The sequence below is a fragment of the Sander vitreus genome, chromosome 5, assembly GCF_031162955.1.
Source record: "Sander vitreus isolate 19-12246 chromosome 5, sanVit1, whole genome shotgun sequence".
Classification (NCBI taxonomy): Eukaryota; Metazoa; Chordata; class Actinopteri; order Perciformes; family Percidae; genus Sander; species Sander vitreus.
The window spans coordinates 21,496,375-21,514,599 of record NC_135859.1 but is presented as its reverse complement, the minus strand read 5'-3'; the positions used below and the strand labels follow the sequence as shown (position 1 = coordinate 21,514,599).

The window sequence follows — 18,225 nt, the reverse complement described above, 5'->3', positions numbered from 1 at the left end:
CCAACCAACAGATTATTTGCTAACCATCTTTGAAAATAATTAAGAGAGCATTGTGTAAAGAGTATGTGTATATACAAGTCTAATGTCTTAATTTATAGATAGATATTGTGTGCAAAGAAGTTTTTCATTTTGAGTATTGTATGATATATTCCATTTTGATGCTGGAAAGTTAAAGTTGGATACAGGTACTTGGTTTATGGAAGACTAAATTAAGTACATTAAGAAGAAGAAACAGCAAGGAACAGAAAACAGAGACTGTAATGCACAACAAACGTATTCTGCACAAACCTGTCATCTCAGCTTAGACATACGAAGGACTAACTTTGTCTTAGCAAGCGCCGTCCTGAAATATTCGGATTGGCATCTATTCATAAGTTATTGCATTATTTCTAACAGAAACTGACAATAATATTCCCTTTTTTAAAACGTGAATCATCATTTCATTCACTCAGGTTTGTGGAAGTAATTGAACACTGACATTATTTCAAATGGCCTCTCGGTCTCTTTTACATTGGACAAGCAGATATCAGACTTAATTTACCAAAAAAGGAAAAATCTGTTGCAAAATATCTTAAAATATATGTTCATGACTTTTGTTTTCATTACATTGCAGTTACAGTTCTTCTTTGTATTACAAAATAAAATTATAAAATGGACAGCTTTTAAAAAAAAGAGAGAGAGGCAATTTATTTGAAAATGGCAGTAATAGATTGGTGGGAGACACAAGTGGTGAAGGACAGTGGGTAATGGTGTCTTTGTTGCCGCCTCCTACCCACGAAGGCGGGGCCCTTAGCTGGTTACCAGGCAACAGAGCCCAAAGAACCTCCTCTTCCTCTGTCGGACCAGTGGGTAGGGAGTCAGGTTCAGCAAACTGCTGTCATCTAGACACAAGGACACACAGCGGATCACTGCCAGGTCAGACATTTTTGCTAGATTTAGCAATGCGTTGGTTCAAGCCACTCTTTTTCCCAATAAATCTTGTGAAAGTGTCACTGCTCTATGGGGTTGAGGTTTGTGCATGTAAGGTTAATAAAGTGTTTGGTTTCTATCTTACCTTGGTTCTTCAATGGTAAAGGCATTGTCTCCCTGAGTTTACTGAGAAGGTTCTTCATCTCCCTCATATCCCTGCAATAACACAAATAAGGGCTTTTATGTAGTGTATCTGAAACATCTATCATGTGGTATATTTTCTCACTAACTCACTCACTCACTCACACACACACACACACACACACACACACACACACACACACACACACACACACACACACATATATATATATATATACAAACAACATTTGCTTGAATATCACTTCCTGTTCTGGCTATTGCAGCTATTGCAGAATAGCCTTAATTCTTGGCCAATATATTGACTTGTCAACATGAAACATGTCAGCCACACATGGGCTCTCCACACACACACACACACACACACACACACACACACACACACACACACACACACACACACACACACACACACACACACACACACATTTTTGCAGCGTCATCTTAAATACATCTTAAAATATATTGTACTTTATAAAATGTATTGTATTAGTCTAATTTCAGCACCTCATATAATAAACACTCTGATGAAGCACAGTACACTCTGTGATTACTAGATGCCACCCCAGTATGTCAATTATTTTAGTAAGTAAGTAAAAAACAGTTATGCAATCGTATTTTTTAAACTCAAATATTTAACAAATCCAGCGGTAAAGGAGCAACCATTACATTATTAGTAAGGTTGAAAGAGGAACACTTGGGGTTTGATGTAATTAAATAAAGTGTTTTAACTACATATGAGTGTATTTTAAAGAAAGCATTAGCTGCTAATAATGTTCTGTGAATGAAATGATAAATGATGCAAAATGTTAATTGATCACTAATCTTTTAATAGTACTTGCATAATTTGCATTATGTTTCCTGACACATGTACTTTGATCAACGAGGAACAAGAATTATTCAAAAACATGCACACAGAAGGACGCAAGACATTTTTTGTCTACCTACCTTTCTATGTTTTCTATGTCATTGGCCACCAGCCAGCAGAGCTGAGGAAAGTCAGTGGGGGAGGAAGAGGTGTCCTCCAGGATCGGGATATCTGAGCTCTCCTCTATCTTACTTTCGACCCCGGTAGGGCCACAGGAATCCTTACCTAAAGATAACAGCAGCTAGCCTTAAATACGTCTCACTACTACAGTACATGCATTAAACACTGTCAATAAATACTTACATCTGTGCATATATTTTGAAATCTGCTAGTGTTGTGATAGTCTTCTGTTTTATTTTCTCAGTTTATTTTAAATAAATTAAAATGTTAAAAAGAGAAATAAAGCATGCTGTATATAAACTAGCACACATGCATATATATATATATATATATATATATATATATATATATATATATATATATATATATATATACACAAACTCAAAAGCTATGCCATGAGGCTTATTCATGTATTAACCTTTCCTGTGGAGCTGCAGGGACCCCAGCAAGCAGACGGATTTGAGCATCTCTGTGATGTACATCTCCAGACAGCACTGCAGCTGGATGAATAGCCTACAGATCTCAGGGTGGATCTCCCCGTCCTCCGGCCTAAAATGACACATAGTTGGAACACAGGAAGGTTACTGGCTAGCTGGGACTTAAGAAACTCTGGATACAATGACCAACAAATTAAAATCATAGTCCCGTTATAGAAAAAAGTTCATAGAAAACCTCTTAATGTCTCTGTGTACTGTTAAACAGTAGTTAACAGTAGTTTAACTTAAAGTGTACAAAGTATACTTGAAGTTGTTTCACTTTAGCACAGTACACTTAATACACTTCAAATTGTGCTTTTCTACAATTTAATTACAACTAAAATATATTTCGTATAAAATTAGTTGTTCCAAAATAGCATGCTTCAAGATAACTATTTATTAACACACTTGAAGTATGCTGATGATTAGTCTGTCTTCAAAAACATTCAAGTGTGCTACAATTACACTTAGTATACGTTTTTTTCACCTGGGTTGATTCATGAGTTTAACCTTGTTGTGCTCAGTTACTTAGCAGTAGCAGTTCCACTAAAAGATTTCAATAGTAAACTAGTAAACAATAGTATAGTAAAGTAAAGTTCCTTAAATATTATACCACAGAATGCCCCCCATTTTATGTTAATTATTTGATTAATTGATGTCTCAAAAAATTATTGAAAAAGTTGCCAAAGTTTGAGTGCAGTATGTGTTGATCACTTACATGTGTAGATAAAATGGCGAAAACCGTAATTGACGTCTAACTTTTGTATAATAAATTCAATTTTCAGCATGCACATCTTCTACATCATAAACAGCCATTACTAGCATGCATTTATTTTGAACTATATTAACAAATATAAAGAATAGCCCTCTTAATACAGTTTTGCCTGCTTGTGATTAAATTAATATGATCAATTACCTGAACAATTCAATTACTAATAGTAGCAGCTAATGCCAGAAGGGGTTATAAACTCAAATACATACAAAAAGTTTAGCAAAGTTTACCAAATTTAAACCATCAGATAAGAGATACGGTGTGGAGTTTGCATTAATAATTAAGAAATAGGAGCTATCAGTTTCTTTAGACCTGTTTCTGTTGCTTTATGTCAACAAGCAGACAAGGTCAAAATTGCTACTGACTGGATTTTGCATGATTATGTTGTTGTGTGTCCACATTTTTAGTTTGTTTAACCATCTGAGAATGTATGAATGAAATGCAATGGAGACGTTCAAATGTAAAAACCCCATCTGAATATTTTTCATTTACCCAGAGTTGATCACTTGCTTTTATGAGACACCGCAGTAGCTTCACAACCATATACATCTGGTGTTTAAGGGGAAACTACAGCAGGTGATATTCAGTGGGTGTGATATCACAGAGGAATGTGACAGCGATGAAAGGCGTGAAACTTGCACCTGGTACAATTATTTCTCACACAAATCATGCTGTTGCATTCCAGTCTTCCAACAGCAAGCTTCTCCTTCCCATCGTTGTTTTGTCAAAGTGCTGCCTTTTACAGTACTGTTGTTAAAGCACAGCTGTCATCAATGCTATCCTGCTTATCAGCTTTTCTCTAGCACATCGGCGAGGCCTCACATCACTCAAACCATTCAGACACACTGGCTTTATTTGATTAAAGGGGACTAATCTGTGCTGTCTAATTCAAGCTCTGTGTCTCTAGTGTGTCTCTAGTAGTGGAGATGGACATTGAAATGGCCTGGCGAGCTTTTAGAGAAGGAGGCTTAGAGTATGTGTTGGTGATGATTATGACAATGATGTTGATGCTGTTATCAGTAGGAACTGAGTTCTCTCTAAAGCTGCTGCACTGTCCCTATTTCAATAGCAGCAGCAGAAAATTCAAGCACAGGACTATAATAGATACAACTTGTAGTCTTGGAGGTATGACTGTATCTAGCTGTATAATTACACTATAAATAAAAAAAGTAGTAATATTATATAAAATTATATTATTAAAACATTGTTCAATGGATGTTGTATGACTCATGCCCCTGCATGACAGGAAACATGCAGTAGACATGCTTACTGGCTAACCATTGGAGTGTGGCACGCACATGTGGTTCAAAGCCTCCATACATTAAATGGAAAGATTTTGTCATGCATGTAACAGACAGTGAAATATATGCATTCTTAAATCACTGTGCGATATAACAAGTGGATTAATTATTTAGCCAGGAAATGGGTTACAGAGCAGAGTACAGCCTAACATATTCTAAACTCGTCCTCATGAAAAATGTGGCAGACTAATATTTAATGGGAGAGCATTCAATGGTTTCACAGTTCTCCAACAAATGTGTATGCCTGTTATAAGGAGGAATATGAGCTATAGCAGGAGTAAACCTGATGCTGTTATTGTTCCAATAGTGCCAGGGCTTTGGCAAGCAGTTGGCACTGCAGAATGTCCTCCAAATCTCTCTCACCACTGGCTTCAGTCTGTCTGATTGTTATTTAAGTAAGATTGAGGGTTCCAAGTCAACTTGCATCTTAGCTTCACAGAGGACCTTTAAATCCCAAGCCTAACTTTGCCCTTCTTCCACTGGCACCAATGTGGGGTAGATGTTGTGCTCAATGAAGAGTGCAGGCCAAGTCAACAGACATGTCAGGCTTCTATCATAACTGTTTTCTCTCTATCACCCAAACATCTATCATAAACAAACCTGTATCGTAATATATTTTGCATTGACTTTCATTAGGGTATCATTTGTTTTTGCTAAAAAGGATTTGGATTCTTGCAGATATTCTGTACTCTAGAAAATAATAAACATCCATTGTTGAAAGCATGTTAGTATCTAAATGTTCAAATGACAATAACAGAAACACAGCACACAAAACACACACACACACACACACACACACACACACACACACACACACACACACACACACACACACACACACACACACACCAAACCACTCTCACGATACATTAAAAGTAACAATGCAAAAGTCATTGGCTCCACATTATTGATAATATTATCTCAGAAATTCGTTGTTCTAAGAAGCATTTCACTTCATGCATTAATGTTTTAGACCCCAGATAATAGGAAATGGCCAGTTACAGCATGTTGTTGTGATTGCTTCCTGGTAAAGCTGTACTAAAGCTGTACCCTAGCAATTAGAGACATCATGGTTTAAAAAAAAACTGATCTCATGTTCTGTTTTCCCCAAATTCTTGTCCCACTTCAAGCTCACTAGTTTTACAGTAATGGGGCAGACACTTGAATGATTTCTTTGAAGTGTAGAGGAGTAGGCTTAAGTATAAATGTGCCTAAAACGGGGATGCTTATAGAAATTAGAGATGTACTTTGGTCAAATTTGCTACTTTTCAACTTTAGGCGCAGCAGTGTTGCAGAGCGCCCTATTTGGTGCACTTTCAGAACCATTGATAGCGAGGTACTAATTTTCAGCACCATGGACAGCGTCGGTGCCAACTTACCCCGATATCAAGGAGAGACTGTGGTGTGCCGCTCTCGCCATTTCGCAGCCTTTAGTTCGGGTCTTCAACATTTCGGCCCGTAAGGAAGGACAGTCCACAGTGATTTCGCCAATGGAGATGACCAGCTCACGGTACAGAGCCACAAGCGTATTGAATTCTTGGACGATCTGTGAATGAGACGATAAAATCACACAGAAATAAGTTATTCCCTAAATGACTTAGTCAAGTAAGCACCACACACATATAACAAACAACATTTGCTTGAATATCACACACACACACGCACGCACGCACACACACGCACACACGCGCACACACACACACACACACACACACACACACACACACACACACACACACACACACACACACACACACACACAGGACAAATAATGTGCAGGTGCATTGTGGTTTAGGCATCAATTGAAATAGTATTTCAAAATGTGCAACCTTGCACCTATGCGGTCAAAAGCATATTGATATATAATAGAAACATGCGATTAAGCAAAAAAAAGTGAAGCATTGTCATCAGAATTGTGCGCAAAGTCAAAGTGGATGATACATGAATTGATTTTTCTTTTATTGACAGGGGGTCCCATTATGCTAAGTTTGGTTGTTTGCACAACCTCAGAGCTTGAGATTGCGGGACACAAATATTTCGTTCATTTTGTGCAACTCCTGCATAGCATCCTGCTGCACTTCTGTAGGCTATAGGAATAGAGAGGCTCCATGACGTTCACTAATGTGTGAAAGGGTGAAGCAGGCTATAGCCTACATATGATAATTCCTGCCAACATCTGTCAAAACACGGGACCTCTGTGCTATGAACACCTAGATTATATTGTAATTCAGGCAGTTTTGAAATCAGTCTAAATCATCAGCACTCCAAATGCAAATCACACAGTCAATCTGCACGCCGAGATGATCTGTTTGGCATCACTGCCGACAAAGCAATGCAAATGCATGTAGCTATTTTTAGGCTCCCAGACTGAGTTACAGTCTTTTTTGCAGTTATTAACAGCTGTCGCCTCTGCACCCTGCATGCACGGGATAGTCGATCGTCCTATAGAACAAAGAAAGCTAGGGATAATAACATAGCACTCCTTATCAGCGGCACCATGCAGGCATTGACGTGTCGCAAACCTACCATTCTGCAGTCGGCCACGGCGCGCTGGGCTTTGCGGGTACTTTCGGTGCTCTCCCTCCTCTGTGGGTCTCGGCAAGGAGGCTTGCCAATCTGGAAGATGTTCCCGGAGGATCTGGGGCGGTTTTTGCGCCCATTCGATGCAGAACTCATGCATACACATCCACTAATAAAACAGCCCTAATACAGAACGGTTTTGTCTTATTTCTTCACCAAACTTCACCACTTTCTCTCTTCCTGCCTCACCACCCAGCACCTTACTGTTCACCTTATTCTCTCCTCTGTATACGCTCAATTCACCTTCGCCAACTACTGGCTGGGTTGAATCTCGATTATTGTTATTGCTCTGTCTATCTCTCACGTTCCTCCCCTCTAGTGTGGGAGACGGAGCAAATATTTTCCCGGACGAGCCTCTGAGTGCAGAAAAAAAGTACCGGATGAGCGTCTGCGACTCCTCTCCGCATTGCCTTGACTGCAGCGGGACGCAAGTCACCTTCACCCCAGCAGCACACGGTGCACAGTGAAGACTTCACACCCAACCCGGAGTCCAGCTAGCTGAGGTGTCTTCTCTGACGCACCGATGTCGGAAGGAGACGATCACATTCACGGATATTCTCCAAATGCAACCATTTTTTATGATTGCGCGTTTCCATTAAGCACCAATAAGACGGGCGCTAATCGTTTCTTAGCTGCAGAATCTCCTTATAGAGACGAAATAACGCCACCAATGTCCCCGCTGACAATTTCACTGCGCACACTCCTCTGTGCCGGAGAAAATCTAAACGATAAAAAAAACAACTTAATTCCTGGTATCGCGGTCTCAATTCGGCTCCCAGGGTCTGTTTGTTCGAGTGTCTCCAGCTGGTCGGGCGGGCCTATCTCTAATAACCTTGGAGAGGCAGTAGAAGACGAGCAGTTGCTACAGGCCTGACGTGGCTCTGTGGCTGGCAACACTGCGCACCCAAAGGACGGGAATACTAATAGGGCCCATCAAGTCAGACCCCCGCCCTGAGCTGTATCCTAAACGTGTGAAATTCAGGCTATTGGCCACTTTGCCTCCACAGTAAAAGAGTACATTCAAATTCATTCAATACTGCAGTAAAGACTATATGTATGTCCATTTAAACTTTAGTATTGAATACCACAATTTAAATACACATCTACTACGGTATATTTAAAATAATTATGCAGGCCCATTGTATTGGGACTTAAAGTGTGTTTAATGGTATTATTAATTTTATATCTATGCCTTTCTCAACAGCAATGATATGCCTATAGACACACATTGTGGTTAACATAAAAGTGTTACTTTATTAGAGACCCAAATATATTTTTAAGGTTGTTAAGGTGGTTACTAAGGGTAATCTTGCAGTCCAGGTTATGTTATGTGTAAAACATAATAGTCCAATAGACCAATACAAAACCACAAAAAATGTAAGTAAATTGGAAGTAAGCTTCATGCACACAAACAAATGGAGAGTGGTGGCATCAAATAAAACAAAATACATACAGTATATAGGAATATATAAATGTATAATTTGTTGTTTATGGTTACACCACAAAAACTAAACTCTTTCAACATTTCTATTTTTTTTGTTTGCTATGAATGTGTCTGCTTTCAGCTGTGACAATTGCCCTTCCTGGCTTTTGACAACCACAAAGAGGAAAATATGTGGTAGATATTCTGAATAAATTAGGAGTCCATTTCAGTGTATGGTGAGTGCTCTTTCTAAATCTGCATTACTAATTAATTGTGAATGCAGAAGAAGACTTTCAAAATCCATCTATGTACAGTACATGACATACACCCACAGATACACACAGCTGCACAAACACAAAGAGACACACATCCAGTGACACAGGTAACGTACAGTGTAATTTTATGTCTATTTAAATGTAAAAGATTCTGCACTGATCATGTGTTTGGTTTTGATCTCTTAGAAGAGACGACACCCTAACCCGTCTCCTGGTTTCTTAGCAATGACAAGCCAATTAATTCTTCTTAAATGTTTTTTACTCCAAAATGTGCATACCATTTTTATAAATAAACACATTTAAACTTGGCCAATAGTTAATACGTTTTAAAAAGTCTTTCTCCATATCCTCCCCAAACACCTATCACAATGGAAACTTACAAAGAAAACTGGAAAAGGACAGAGTCCAGTCTCTATCCAAGAGTAAGCAGCGCCTGTGCTTTCCATATAGTAAGCTCCAAATATATCTCTTTGGGACTGCTTTACTTGCTGCACTACTGACCATCTAGGTGACACTTTCTGTCCCAAGTGCCAGTTTTTGTACCCAGAGGTCATTCCACCAAGGCTCGAACACCTTGCCTGCTGTCCAACTGGCAACACACCAGACCACTTGATTGTTATTGTAAAGTTATACCAAACTGTGAACAATATGTGCATTGAGTGAAGCCCACATACTTTACACTGATGCAAGTAGAAAATGAAAGTGAAGCCCTTTGGAAAAGCTAATAAAAGCAGATAAAAGAGGTATCAACTAAACAACTTGAATTGTGTCAGGAAAAAGCAATTTATTTGGCTCTAACACATGATTTCATTACCAAATTGGAAACCGCTTAAATTTACAAATTCATATCAAAGCCACATCTACATACCTGTATGTATGTGTTTCTGTGTAACTTTTGATATAAAATACAGTGACTTATTTCAACATTATTCCCTCCAGGGGGTGCTTAAGAACAATAAAAACCACAAAGTTCCTTCTTGTTGAAAAACAGCAAATTAAAAACATCTAGCACGACATACTGTATATTATAACACAAGTGCCAACTAAAAAGGTTTTAGTAGCAAGGATATTGTGTATGGCAGTAAATTGGAACACAGAGGTTCATAAAACCATAAACAAATGATCTCAACCCATACCAAAGAGCAAATCTCGTATTTAAAGAAGTTTTCTGAGGATGCATAAACTTGAAAATCCACCCAAAAACTGCTCACTCATGTTAGTCTTTTTTTGTTTTATTGTGGGTTAGTCATTATTATTATTATCATTAATAATAATAATAATAATAAACTATGATTTACATTACAGTATTATCATTGGAATATGCAATACCTGTGGTAGTACTGAAATGGTATGTTCTGGTATGTTTTGGGCAAAAGTATAAACAAGCATCTCTACCTCATTGTAGCAGCTTGTTTCCCAATGATAAAATATATTGCAAATTTGTTCCACTGTCCATCAGAAGTTTCTAAATTAGATTTTGAAAATACTGTTTGAATTCATAAGTGAAAAATTCGGAATACAAAGATGATCATATTTTAAAGCATTACCATATGTTTTGTCATGACTGCACATCTCAAAATGAGGTAATATTTTGGGTTGGTAAGTATGAAATTGAAGAAAAGCTAATTGGAATTTTCCACTTTTGCAAATCTGCTGCTAATAAAACACTACAACCTGGGAGATGTTATACTTGACATAATATATGTATTATCTCCCATCCATACAGGAACAGGACATGTTGTGCAACCCACATTACATGTGCAACATGTGGAGACAGAGAACATTGGATCCCCAAACATCCTCCTACACCATTTCCCCATTTCAATCATTTATTAATGAGAGACAACAAGCTGTTTCCCTGCTTGTCTTCTCATTAAAGCCTACAGCTTAGTTTCCCCTATATATATGTGCTTGTCTGCCCTCTGCTTCATTTTACTGCCTTACTTTACCCTCCTCCTGCAGTATCCACAACCTTTCCTCTTTCTATGTTGCTCCATCATTTTAGCTATGACTGTCAAAAAGAAGGGAAGAAGAGGTAGCAAAGGAAGCAGAATATGAAGAAGCCAATAACCCAGTTGACTGAGTAGATATAGATGATGACCATGTCCATGTCAAACCGCCAGCCTCGAGAGTCATCCTCAAAGTCCAGAGCATCCAGACGGTAGCCTCCTCCATGGGGGAACTGGCGTCTAGCAATGGGACTGGACTGCCTCTGGAAGCCTGGTTTGGGTGACAAATAAGTCATCACATCTGGTGGTTTTCATTGAAGTAAAATATTTACATTTACATTTCCATTCTCCTTATTTTTAAATTAATGTCAGGTAAAATGGATTCTAATGGTTTTTATAGTGGGAAAAAAGCATCAAAATCACATTGTCAGGAAGGTAGCTACTATTGAGGAAACCAAGGTCACGTCCTCGGTAATATATCTGGAAAATTATTCTTTTTTTAAGAGTGATTCTGATGTTTTTTTCTGGACAACGTATCTTAAAATCTGCCGAAATGAAGTAAACTACTACTACTAAAGTAACATAAAAGGGATTCAGTCTTCTCCATCAGAATTACACAGTATAGAGAAGGCTGTGGAACATTTAGACCATCAAGTGGGAGATAGCATTTACCAAAAATATTATTGAACAAGTAAATTATGAGTAAATAAAATGTGTAATTTTGTGACCTTTTTTTTTTAAATACTTAAATTTAAGTTTGGTTGGTAGGTAGTCAAACATTTCCTAGGGGGGTGTAGGATTCAATCATAACCTGAGTATATTAGAAAATTCTGAACAAAATGTTTCAATCAACTCCTGCAGCATTATCAACTTTTCTACTGTACCTCCATATGTTCAGTTATATTCCAAACTACCATTATTTATGTATTTAAGTTGTATTGGCTTTATACAGTTCATCCATGTTGTGCTACTGCTTTCCTTGAAGCTGTGAGCCCATATTTTGCTGAAAGTAATTGTTGCCATAAGGGTAGGGTGTTTAATACTCAAAGAGATTTATATTACTTTAAATAATGGTACAACATCAGTAGTTGTACATAGGTTAGAAACTAATTTTGGGAACACTTGCTTCCCCTCAAGATATTCTCCAAGTATTTTGTTTATAATAAGAAATTGCATGTGTGCGTTGGAAAGGCAGCAACTTAAATGTGTATTATGTATGCTATGAAATTAAAGCCTCAGGTTTAATCTACCACTGAACTACTCTGTCACAAGTCTTGTCAAGACCTACAATCTTACTTTAGCATTACAGTAAAGTGGCAATCGTGTCCTTCTGTTGCTGATATTTTGCCAAATCTGTTTATTTTAATCTGAGAGAAATCCGTGTATGAGTATTTAAAAACCTGCCTCCAAAGATACGGAAGAGTTTCCGGCAGCTTGGGAGAGGCCACTTTGCACAACTTGCTTTCTGGAAGTTTTGTTTCCGGGAAAGGTATTCCTTTGGGAAGAATGTTCTTGCTGTTTGGTTTAGCTCTGTAAGAAAGACAAGGAGACAAACTAAATATTATAAAACGTGAACATCTTATTCACACCTACACTTCTTTATAGCCTGGATAGATTATGTTTGGTTGATTCAATGTATTCAAAGAAGCAGCAGATGCAGCATCACCAGACTCTCTCATTTTCTCCTTGTTCTGTTTCTGTGTGACCTTGGTTTTGGTAATCAACACAAGACTCTAATCTACAATCCTTGTCACCTAATCACTCACAATAGCCCTTAGCGTGTCTGCAGTCCTCATAACCATAGCCACTCTTGTCTTTTAATGGCCACAGCAGTGTCCCTGCCGCTCACTCTCTCCTACATACATCTAGAAGTAGGCCAAAGTGAATCACAGAACTGCATTACTTATTCATAGATCAGACTACGTTCCATGTAATCAGCTTGCAATGATCACAAGGTTACATAAAATAAGTATGTCACTATAGAGCATATGTGCAAAAATATTATTACAGTAGATTATGTAAGATTATTGTGTAATGACATCACATATAAGATTAGGGTTTCATTGTCTACAGGTGCCGCAATTGCTAAAAACATATCTTTTGTCATATCGCAATGCTTTTCCCACCCATCAGGTTAACCCTTTTCTTATTTCCATCAGAAAGTACTAAATACTAAATAAAAGTGTTCAGATTCTCGGTTGGGGTGACTCATCTGGTCAGAGCTGAACTAAACGTGTACTCTGCTCCCTACGGGACATCTGCAGCTGGGCCCTCTGAACAATCTGCAGCTTAGATGTCATCTATGCAACAGCCAACAGACATACGAATACACATATAGCCTAGCTGCTAATTTACTGTTACATTATGATTATTTGGTTCTAAACTACACATTTTACTGGCATATTTAAAACTGTATTTTTTATCCATCTCACATTATCTAATCTAAAATTTTAGCAGAGTCATAAGTAGACGTGATTGGTATTTCAAATCATGTGAATTGTACAGCAAGTGCTTTCTGCCCATTAGCTCACCCTTCTGGAAGAAGACATGTGTGATGATTGTTCTGCAGAGGGGGCAGGGGGTGTTGGTGGGGCTGTTCTTAGCCAGCGTCCTCAGACAGGGTTCACAGAAGATGTGGTTGCAGGGGTGACACATGTAAGGACTGAAGTATACATCCAAACACACAGCGCAGATATAACCTTCTCTGTCACCAGCGCTCATGTCCTCATCATCCTCGCTACTGCTGCTGGATGGGTTCCCTGTTGAACTCTGGGTAACGAGCAAACGCATAGGGTGAAAAGATAAATGATGTTGATAGATGTATTAATGCCCATGCATATATTTTCTTGTAGACCTCTTCATGCAGATAAATATTTATGTATGTGTATATATGCAAACATGTACATCTGCAAGCCTTTGTATACTGTAAAAAGTTCAGATATGTGTTGGTTTTTGTGTGTTTTGGATGAGATTCACATCAGATTAGCACCAAACGTCTGAGTTTTATACATTTCAACACTTATTAACCATGATGGCAAACCCATTTCTAAAGAGTCATGTCTACATGGAATGAGCTTCTGCAGACAGACAGATTAAGTAAAAGAAGAAAGGAGACAAATCCAGAAATCTGACCCCCCACATATGAGGTTTATCACTATGTCATTGCACCAGCTGGCAATAAATATAAGTGAAAATGTCCTCTACTGCAGTCCTCTTGAGATTCTGTTTAAAATACTCTTTCTTTAATACACACATTTGATGAGTGTAAATTGTCTTTGACACCCACCTGCACAGCATAATAATATGTGTGAGGACATTAGGGTTTTAGATGTAAGCTCAGCAGAGTAAAACATCTACCTATCTACACTTTTTCACTTCTTATGGAAGAGCATAAACATTGTTTGCTAAATAGAGCATTTTGATCCTGACGCTGGCCCTAATTCAAACTCCCCTTACTCTACAGCAAACAGAGTTGTTGCTCTCTTCAGGTAGAGTTTTTCCATAAGGCACAGTGTGACTCATGCATACACAATTCTGTAAGCTAAAACATTTTGTTTACGCTGTAGATGGCCTGTCCTCAGTTTACCCTTTTAATCTAGTTTGTATCTTTTCATTTCATATGGCACAATACATCTGCCACCCCCACTGCTCCAATCCCTCTCATCTCCTCAGCAGTCAACTGCCCTCCCTCCCAGGTGCCTCTGCACCTAAATCCACACTCAGCATTTCCAAATTCCAAGTAAAATTCATATGAGAGGAAGTACCAAAACGCGTTTTGAGAACAGTATCTGGGGTCCCTCAAGTCCCCCTACTCAGACCTGTGACGGCAGACTTAGAGGATTGGTGTCTGAAACCTCAGTCTTAAAAAAAGCCCAGGGGGTGCTTCCAGAGTAATTACCACTTTATCGCCCAGGGGGAACTCCAGGGACTTCCGTGTTGCACCAGTCCTGCCTCCCAAGGTGTGTCATTAACACAGAGGAGAGAACACAGAGTGTACAGCTCCAAGTAATCATGGGCACTGAGGCTCTCCTATGGCAACATGCACAGTAACATGGCACCTTTGTCTTGGTTGCACTGGTAAATGTGTACATCAATAAATAAATCTTTTTACTAACTTAACTTGTATTAGCTTCATTTGACTAATAGTGCTAATGCACCACTAACCTGACACAAATGTGGTTTGTGTAAACTTGAAAGAATAATAATTATTGTACAATAGCAATAAATGTTTCTGCAGAACTATATGCAGTAGCTACATTCAGCCACAACCACATTTCAGCTTCTGAGCAGCAGCTGGAGTAAGTAACTGAACAATCCAAAACTAATTGCCTCTCCATGACCTACTTCCTGTGGAAAACTGCATGACAATAATACCCGCTCTGACCTTTGGCCTACTGCATACTATCTGCAAAATGCAAAAATTACATGATACACTATCAGGGGGGTTAAAACAACCATTTCCACAAACAATGAAGGCATAGGCAGTAAAGTTGCATGAAATCTGCGAAGGGGGAAATAAATAAAGCATCATATTTGGAAACACATTGTGAAATATGTATCCAGAATATAAACAACTTAAACAAGGTTTTGTGACCAAAGGGTTAAAAAATAATAATAATATGAGAGGGTGAATGAGAAAAACTACTGTTGAGCTGTCCTTGAGAAGTATCCTTAAGTCCCAATGGCTAATCGCTGAAATGCTGTGCTTGTAGTGAGCAGCTCCCAAATGTGAATGAATGTAACTGTGCGAGTGCAAAGTTGGAAAAAGCTGAGGAAAAGCATACACACTCAATAAGCCTTGATATTGATAAATGACCAAGCAAACTCATTTAATTTATTCTGAATTAATAAACAAACACGCTTACTCACTTTTTCTCTGAGAGTTAGGTGAGAAGACCAATACCACTCGCACTGTGCATTAAGTATAGAACTTAGCATAAACACTGGAAGCAGGGGGAAGCAGTGCAGCTAGCCTGGCTTTCTCCAAAGTTCAAATATGTACCAGCACCATTACAACTCACAAACTAATACGCTGTATCTTATTCATACACAAACAAGGACAACTTCCTAGACTCTTGCTTTTACTGTGAGACAGCCAGGTGCCTAGCCAGTGGTCCAGTGTTGCCAACTATTTTCTATGGAAGTAGCTAAGGCCTGCTTGAAGCGTTGCTAGATGTCACTAGATTATGTTACATGTATGTGACGTCAAAACATAACTATTCACATACAAGATTTCAAAACATGTCAAGCTTACCTGATTCTGACTATTTTTATCATTAAGTATTTTTATTTTTTAAATATATCTCATCAAAATGCACAGCACATAACTGTAAAACCACAACTTACATTACATTTTTGTTTGTGTTCACAAAAAAACGAGATATAACATGTTCATAGCTTTAGAGGTGTTGATAGCCATATTTGTTTTCCTTTAGAGAGAGTCAGGCTAGCTGTTATACCCTGCTTCAGTATTTACGCTAAGGTAAACTAAGATAAACTAAGTTAAGCTAAGCTTATCCCCTCTTGACTTGGGCTACATACATAACATTCAAACATTATCAATCTTCTCATCTTACTCTCGGCAAGAACTTTCTAACATTTGCCTCTCGACCCTTAAGATACACGTGATAACTGTAGGGCAAATTGGGAAAAATGTAAAAACACTTCATGCATTTTCCTCATGGTGGCACAAGCCATCTGTTCTCCCCCACAGAAATAATCCACCCCATTATAATGGACACAATTATATCTGCTAGAGAAGATAGTATGTGTATTATGTATCTACATCATGCATACATTAACTGCAATTTGAGGGAGAGAGGAATATCTAAACTAAAAACAATATAATCAGCAGGAGGGCATTGAATTAGGGAATTGATTTTCTGTGTTTCAATGCAACTAATTTTATTCAGCTTTCTCTAACTCAGCAGTCAGAATAATTTCAATCCACCAACGTAACTGCAGATCTGCAGCAGCCAATCAAAACAGAATCTGCTCCGTTGTCTGGTTGCTTTTGAAGGGCTCTCCACCCAAGCCTCATCATGCAACTAATTCAGATGTAACCCCATTTTAAACCGTACAGACAATGGCTATTGAGAGAAGCTGGGTGCTGATAGGGCTGTCGACAGTCAGACTTAGATGAAATTAACACACAGACACAAATACACGTGCAGCCACACAGTCACATAAAGTGCCACAAATAAATAACAGTGAAAAGTGGACCCAACACACAATATTTAGGTCTGATTTGTGTGCATGTTGTATTTTACCACACACACAAACATGCAAAAGTGGATCAGTTAGGTAATTTAAGGCTGAAGTGCCTTGAGACTTGAGCAACTTAAAAGTATCCTAAAGCTTCTTAACTGATAAAAACTGCACATGAAGACAGCAATCTTTGGTTTGGTAAATGATAAATGAAAAAAAGTGTGTCATTGACCAGTAGATAAGTGCCCCTACTGTACTTCTCAGTGTCACATAAAATATCATGGTGCTTTAAGAGTTGATACATTATTTGCATTGTATTAACATAGTATTAATTGGGAAATGGAAGAGAAAAATAAATTATTCAATGATTTAATTATCAACTCTGGTTCTAATACAGCAGCATCAAAAGATATAAGGTAGTTGCCTGATCTTAATCCTAAAATCACTGGTATATCGCATTGCACTTTTCTGCTTTTTTTTTTGCACTTTCGCTGTCTTTGTACTTGTACACTGCACAGTGACAATAAAGTTGGATCTAATCTAATCAAAAACATTTGGTAAAAGAACAGTGACTTCAGTACTCATTGTCATATTTAGGCTCAGTTATTTGTGTCATTCACCTGTCTGCTCTCTTGCAGTTGACTTTGTCTCCACCTCTCCCTTCTTCTCTGCCTCCTCCTCAGACACTTAATCCTGTTCTTCTCTCTTTTACTCATCCTCCTCTCAGGGAGAAAAGGAACACAAGGTGCCACCACTGCTGAGGTCATGGTTTGACCCATCACCTCCATCACACCACTGCCTCCTTCCTCGCCGTCGTCCACGTCCTCTTCTTCCTCCTCTTCTTCTTCTTCTCCTAGCTCTGCGTTGGTGAGAGATGGGATGTGTGTCAGATGGCTTTGTGACGATCGTCCAGTTGCTGTCCCTGTTCTCACCTCCACCCAGAATGGATCTGTCTCTCTGGGCAAACTAAATGGGTTGCAGTGCTGGTCTCCTGCTGCTGTTCTGGATGAAAGTCTCTGAGGGGACAGAGTTGTGGATCTGGTTTGGATGGGAGGCTGAGGGAGAGCAGAAGACATGGACTTCATTGCTGGCCGAGGGGATTGGGGGTTTAAATTGGCGGTGATGTTCCGGGTGCAGCCAGTACTGGGAGGTCTAGGGCACGTGGATCCTCTCTGCAAGTTGTTCA

At 38.7% G+C, this 18,225-nt stretch overlaps 1 protein-coding gene across 1 annotated transcript; it reads right to left on the bottom strand.

Moving 5' to 3' along the window:
- Nucleotides 1–789: 789 nt before the first annotated feature.
- Nucleotides 790–7,281, bottom strand: rgs7bpa (regulator of G protein signaling 7 binding protein a). Its single transcript, XM_078249746.1, has 6 exons — nt 7,132–7,281; nt 5,985–6,151; nt 2,475–2,605; nt 2,017–2,161; nt 1,055–1,125; nt 790–881 (listed from the first exon to the last, which is right to left on the bottom strand). The coding sequence occupies exons 1-6, from the start codon at nt 7,279–7,281 to the stop codon at nt 790–792; spliced, it is 756 nt and encodes a 251-aa protein (XP_078105872.1).
- Nucleotides 7,282–18,225: the final 10,944 nt, after the last annotated feature.

Excerpts from the sequence above, each read along its gene's own strand:
- rgs7bpa (XM_078249746.1), bottom strand. The coding sequence starts at position 7,281 with ATGAGTTCTGCATCGAATGGGCGCAAAAACCGCCCCAGATCCTCCGGG. Across the intron at positions 6,152-7,131 it reads CCGTGGCCGACTGCAGAATG|ATCGTCCAAGAATTCAATAC; the intron begins GTAGGTTTGCGA and ends TCTCATTCACAG. Across the intron at positions 2,162-2,474 it reads CCTGCAGCTCCACAGGAAAG|GTAAGGATTCCTGTGGCCCT; the intron begins GTTAATACATGA and ends TGTTATCTTTAG.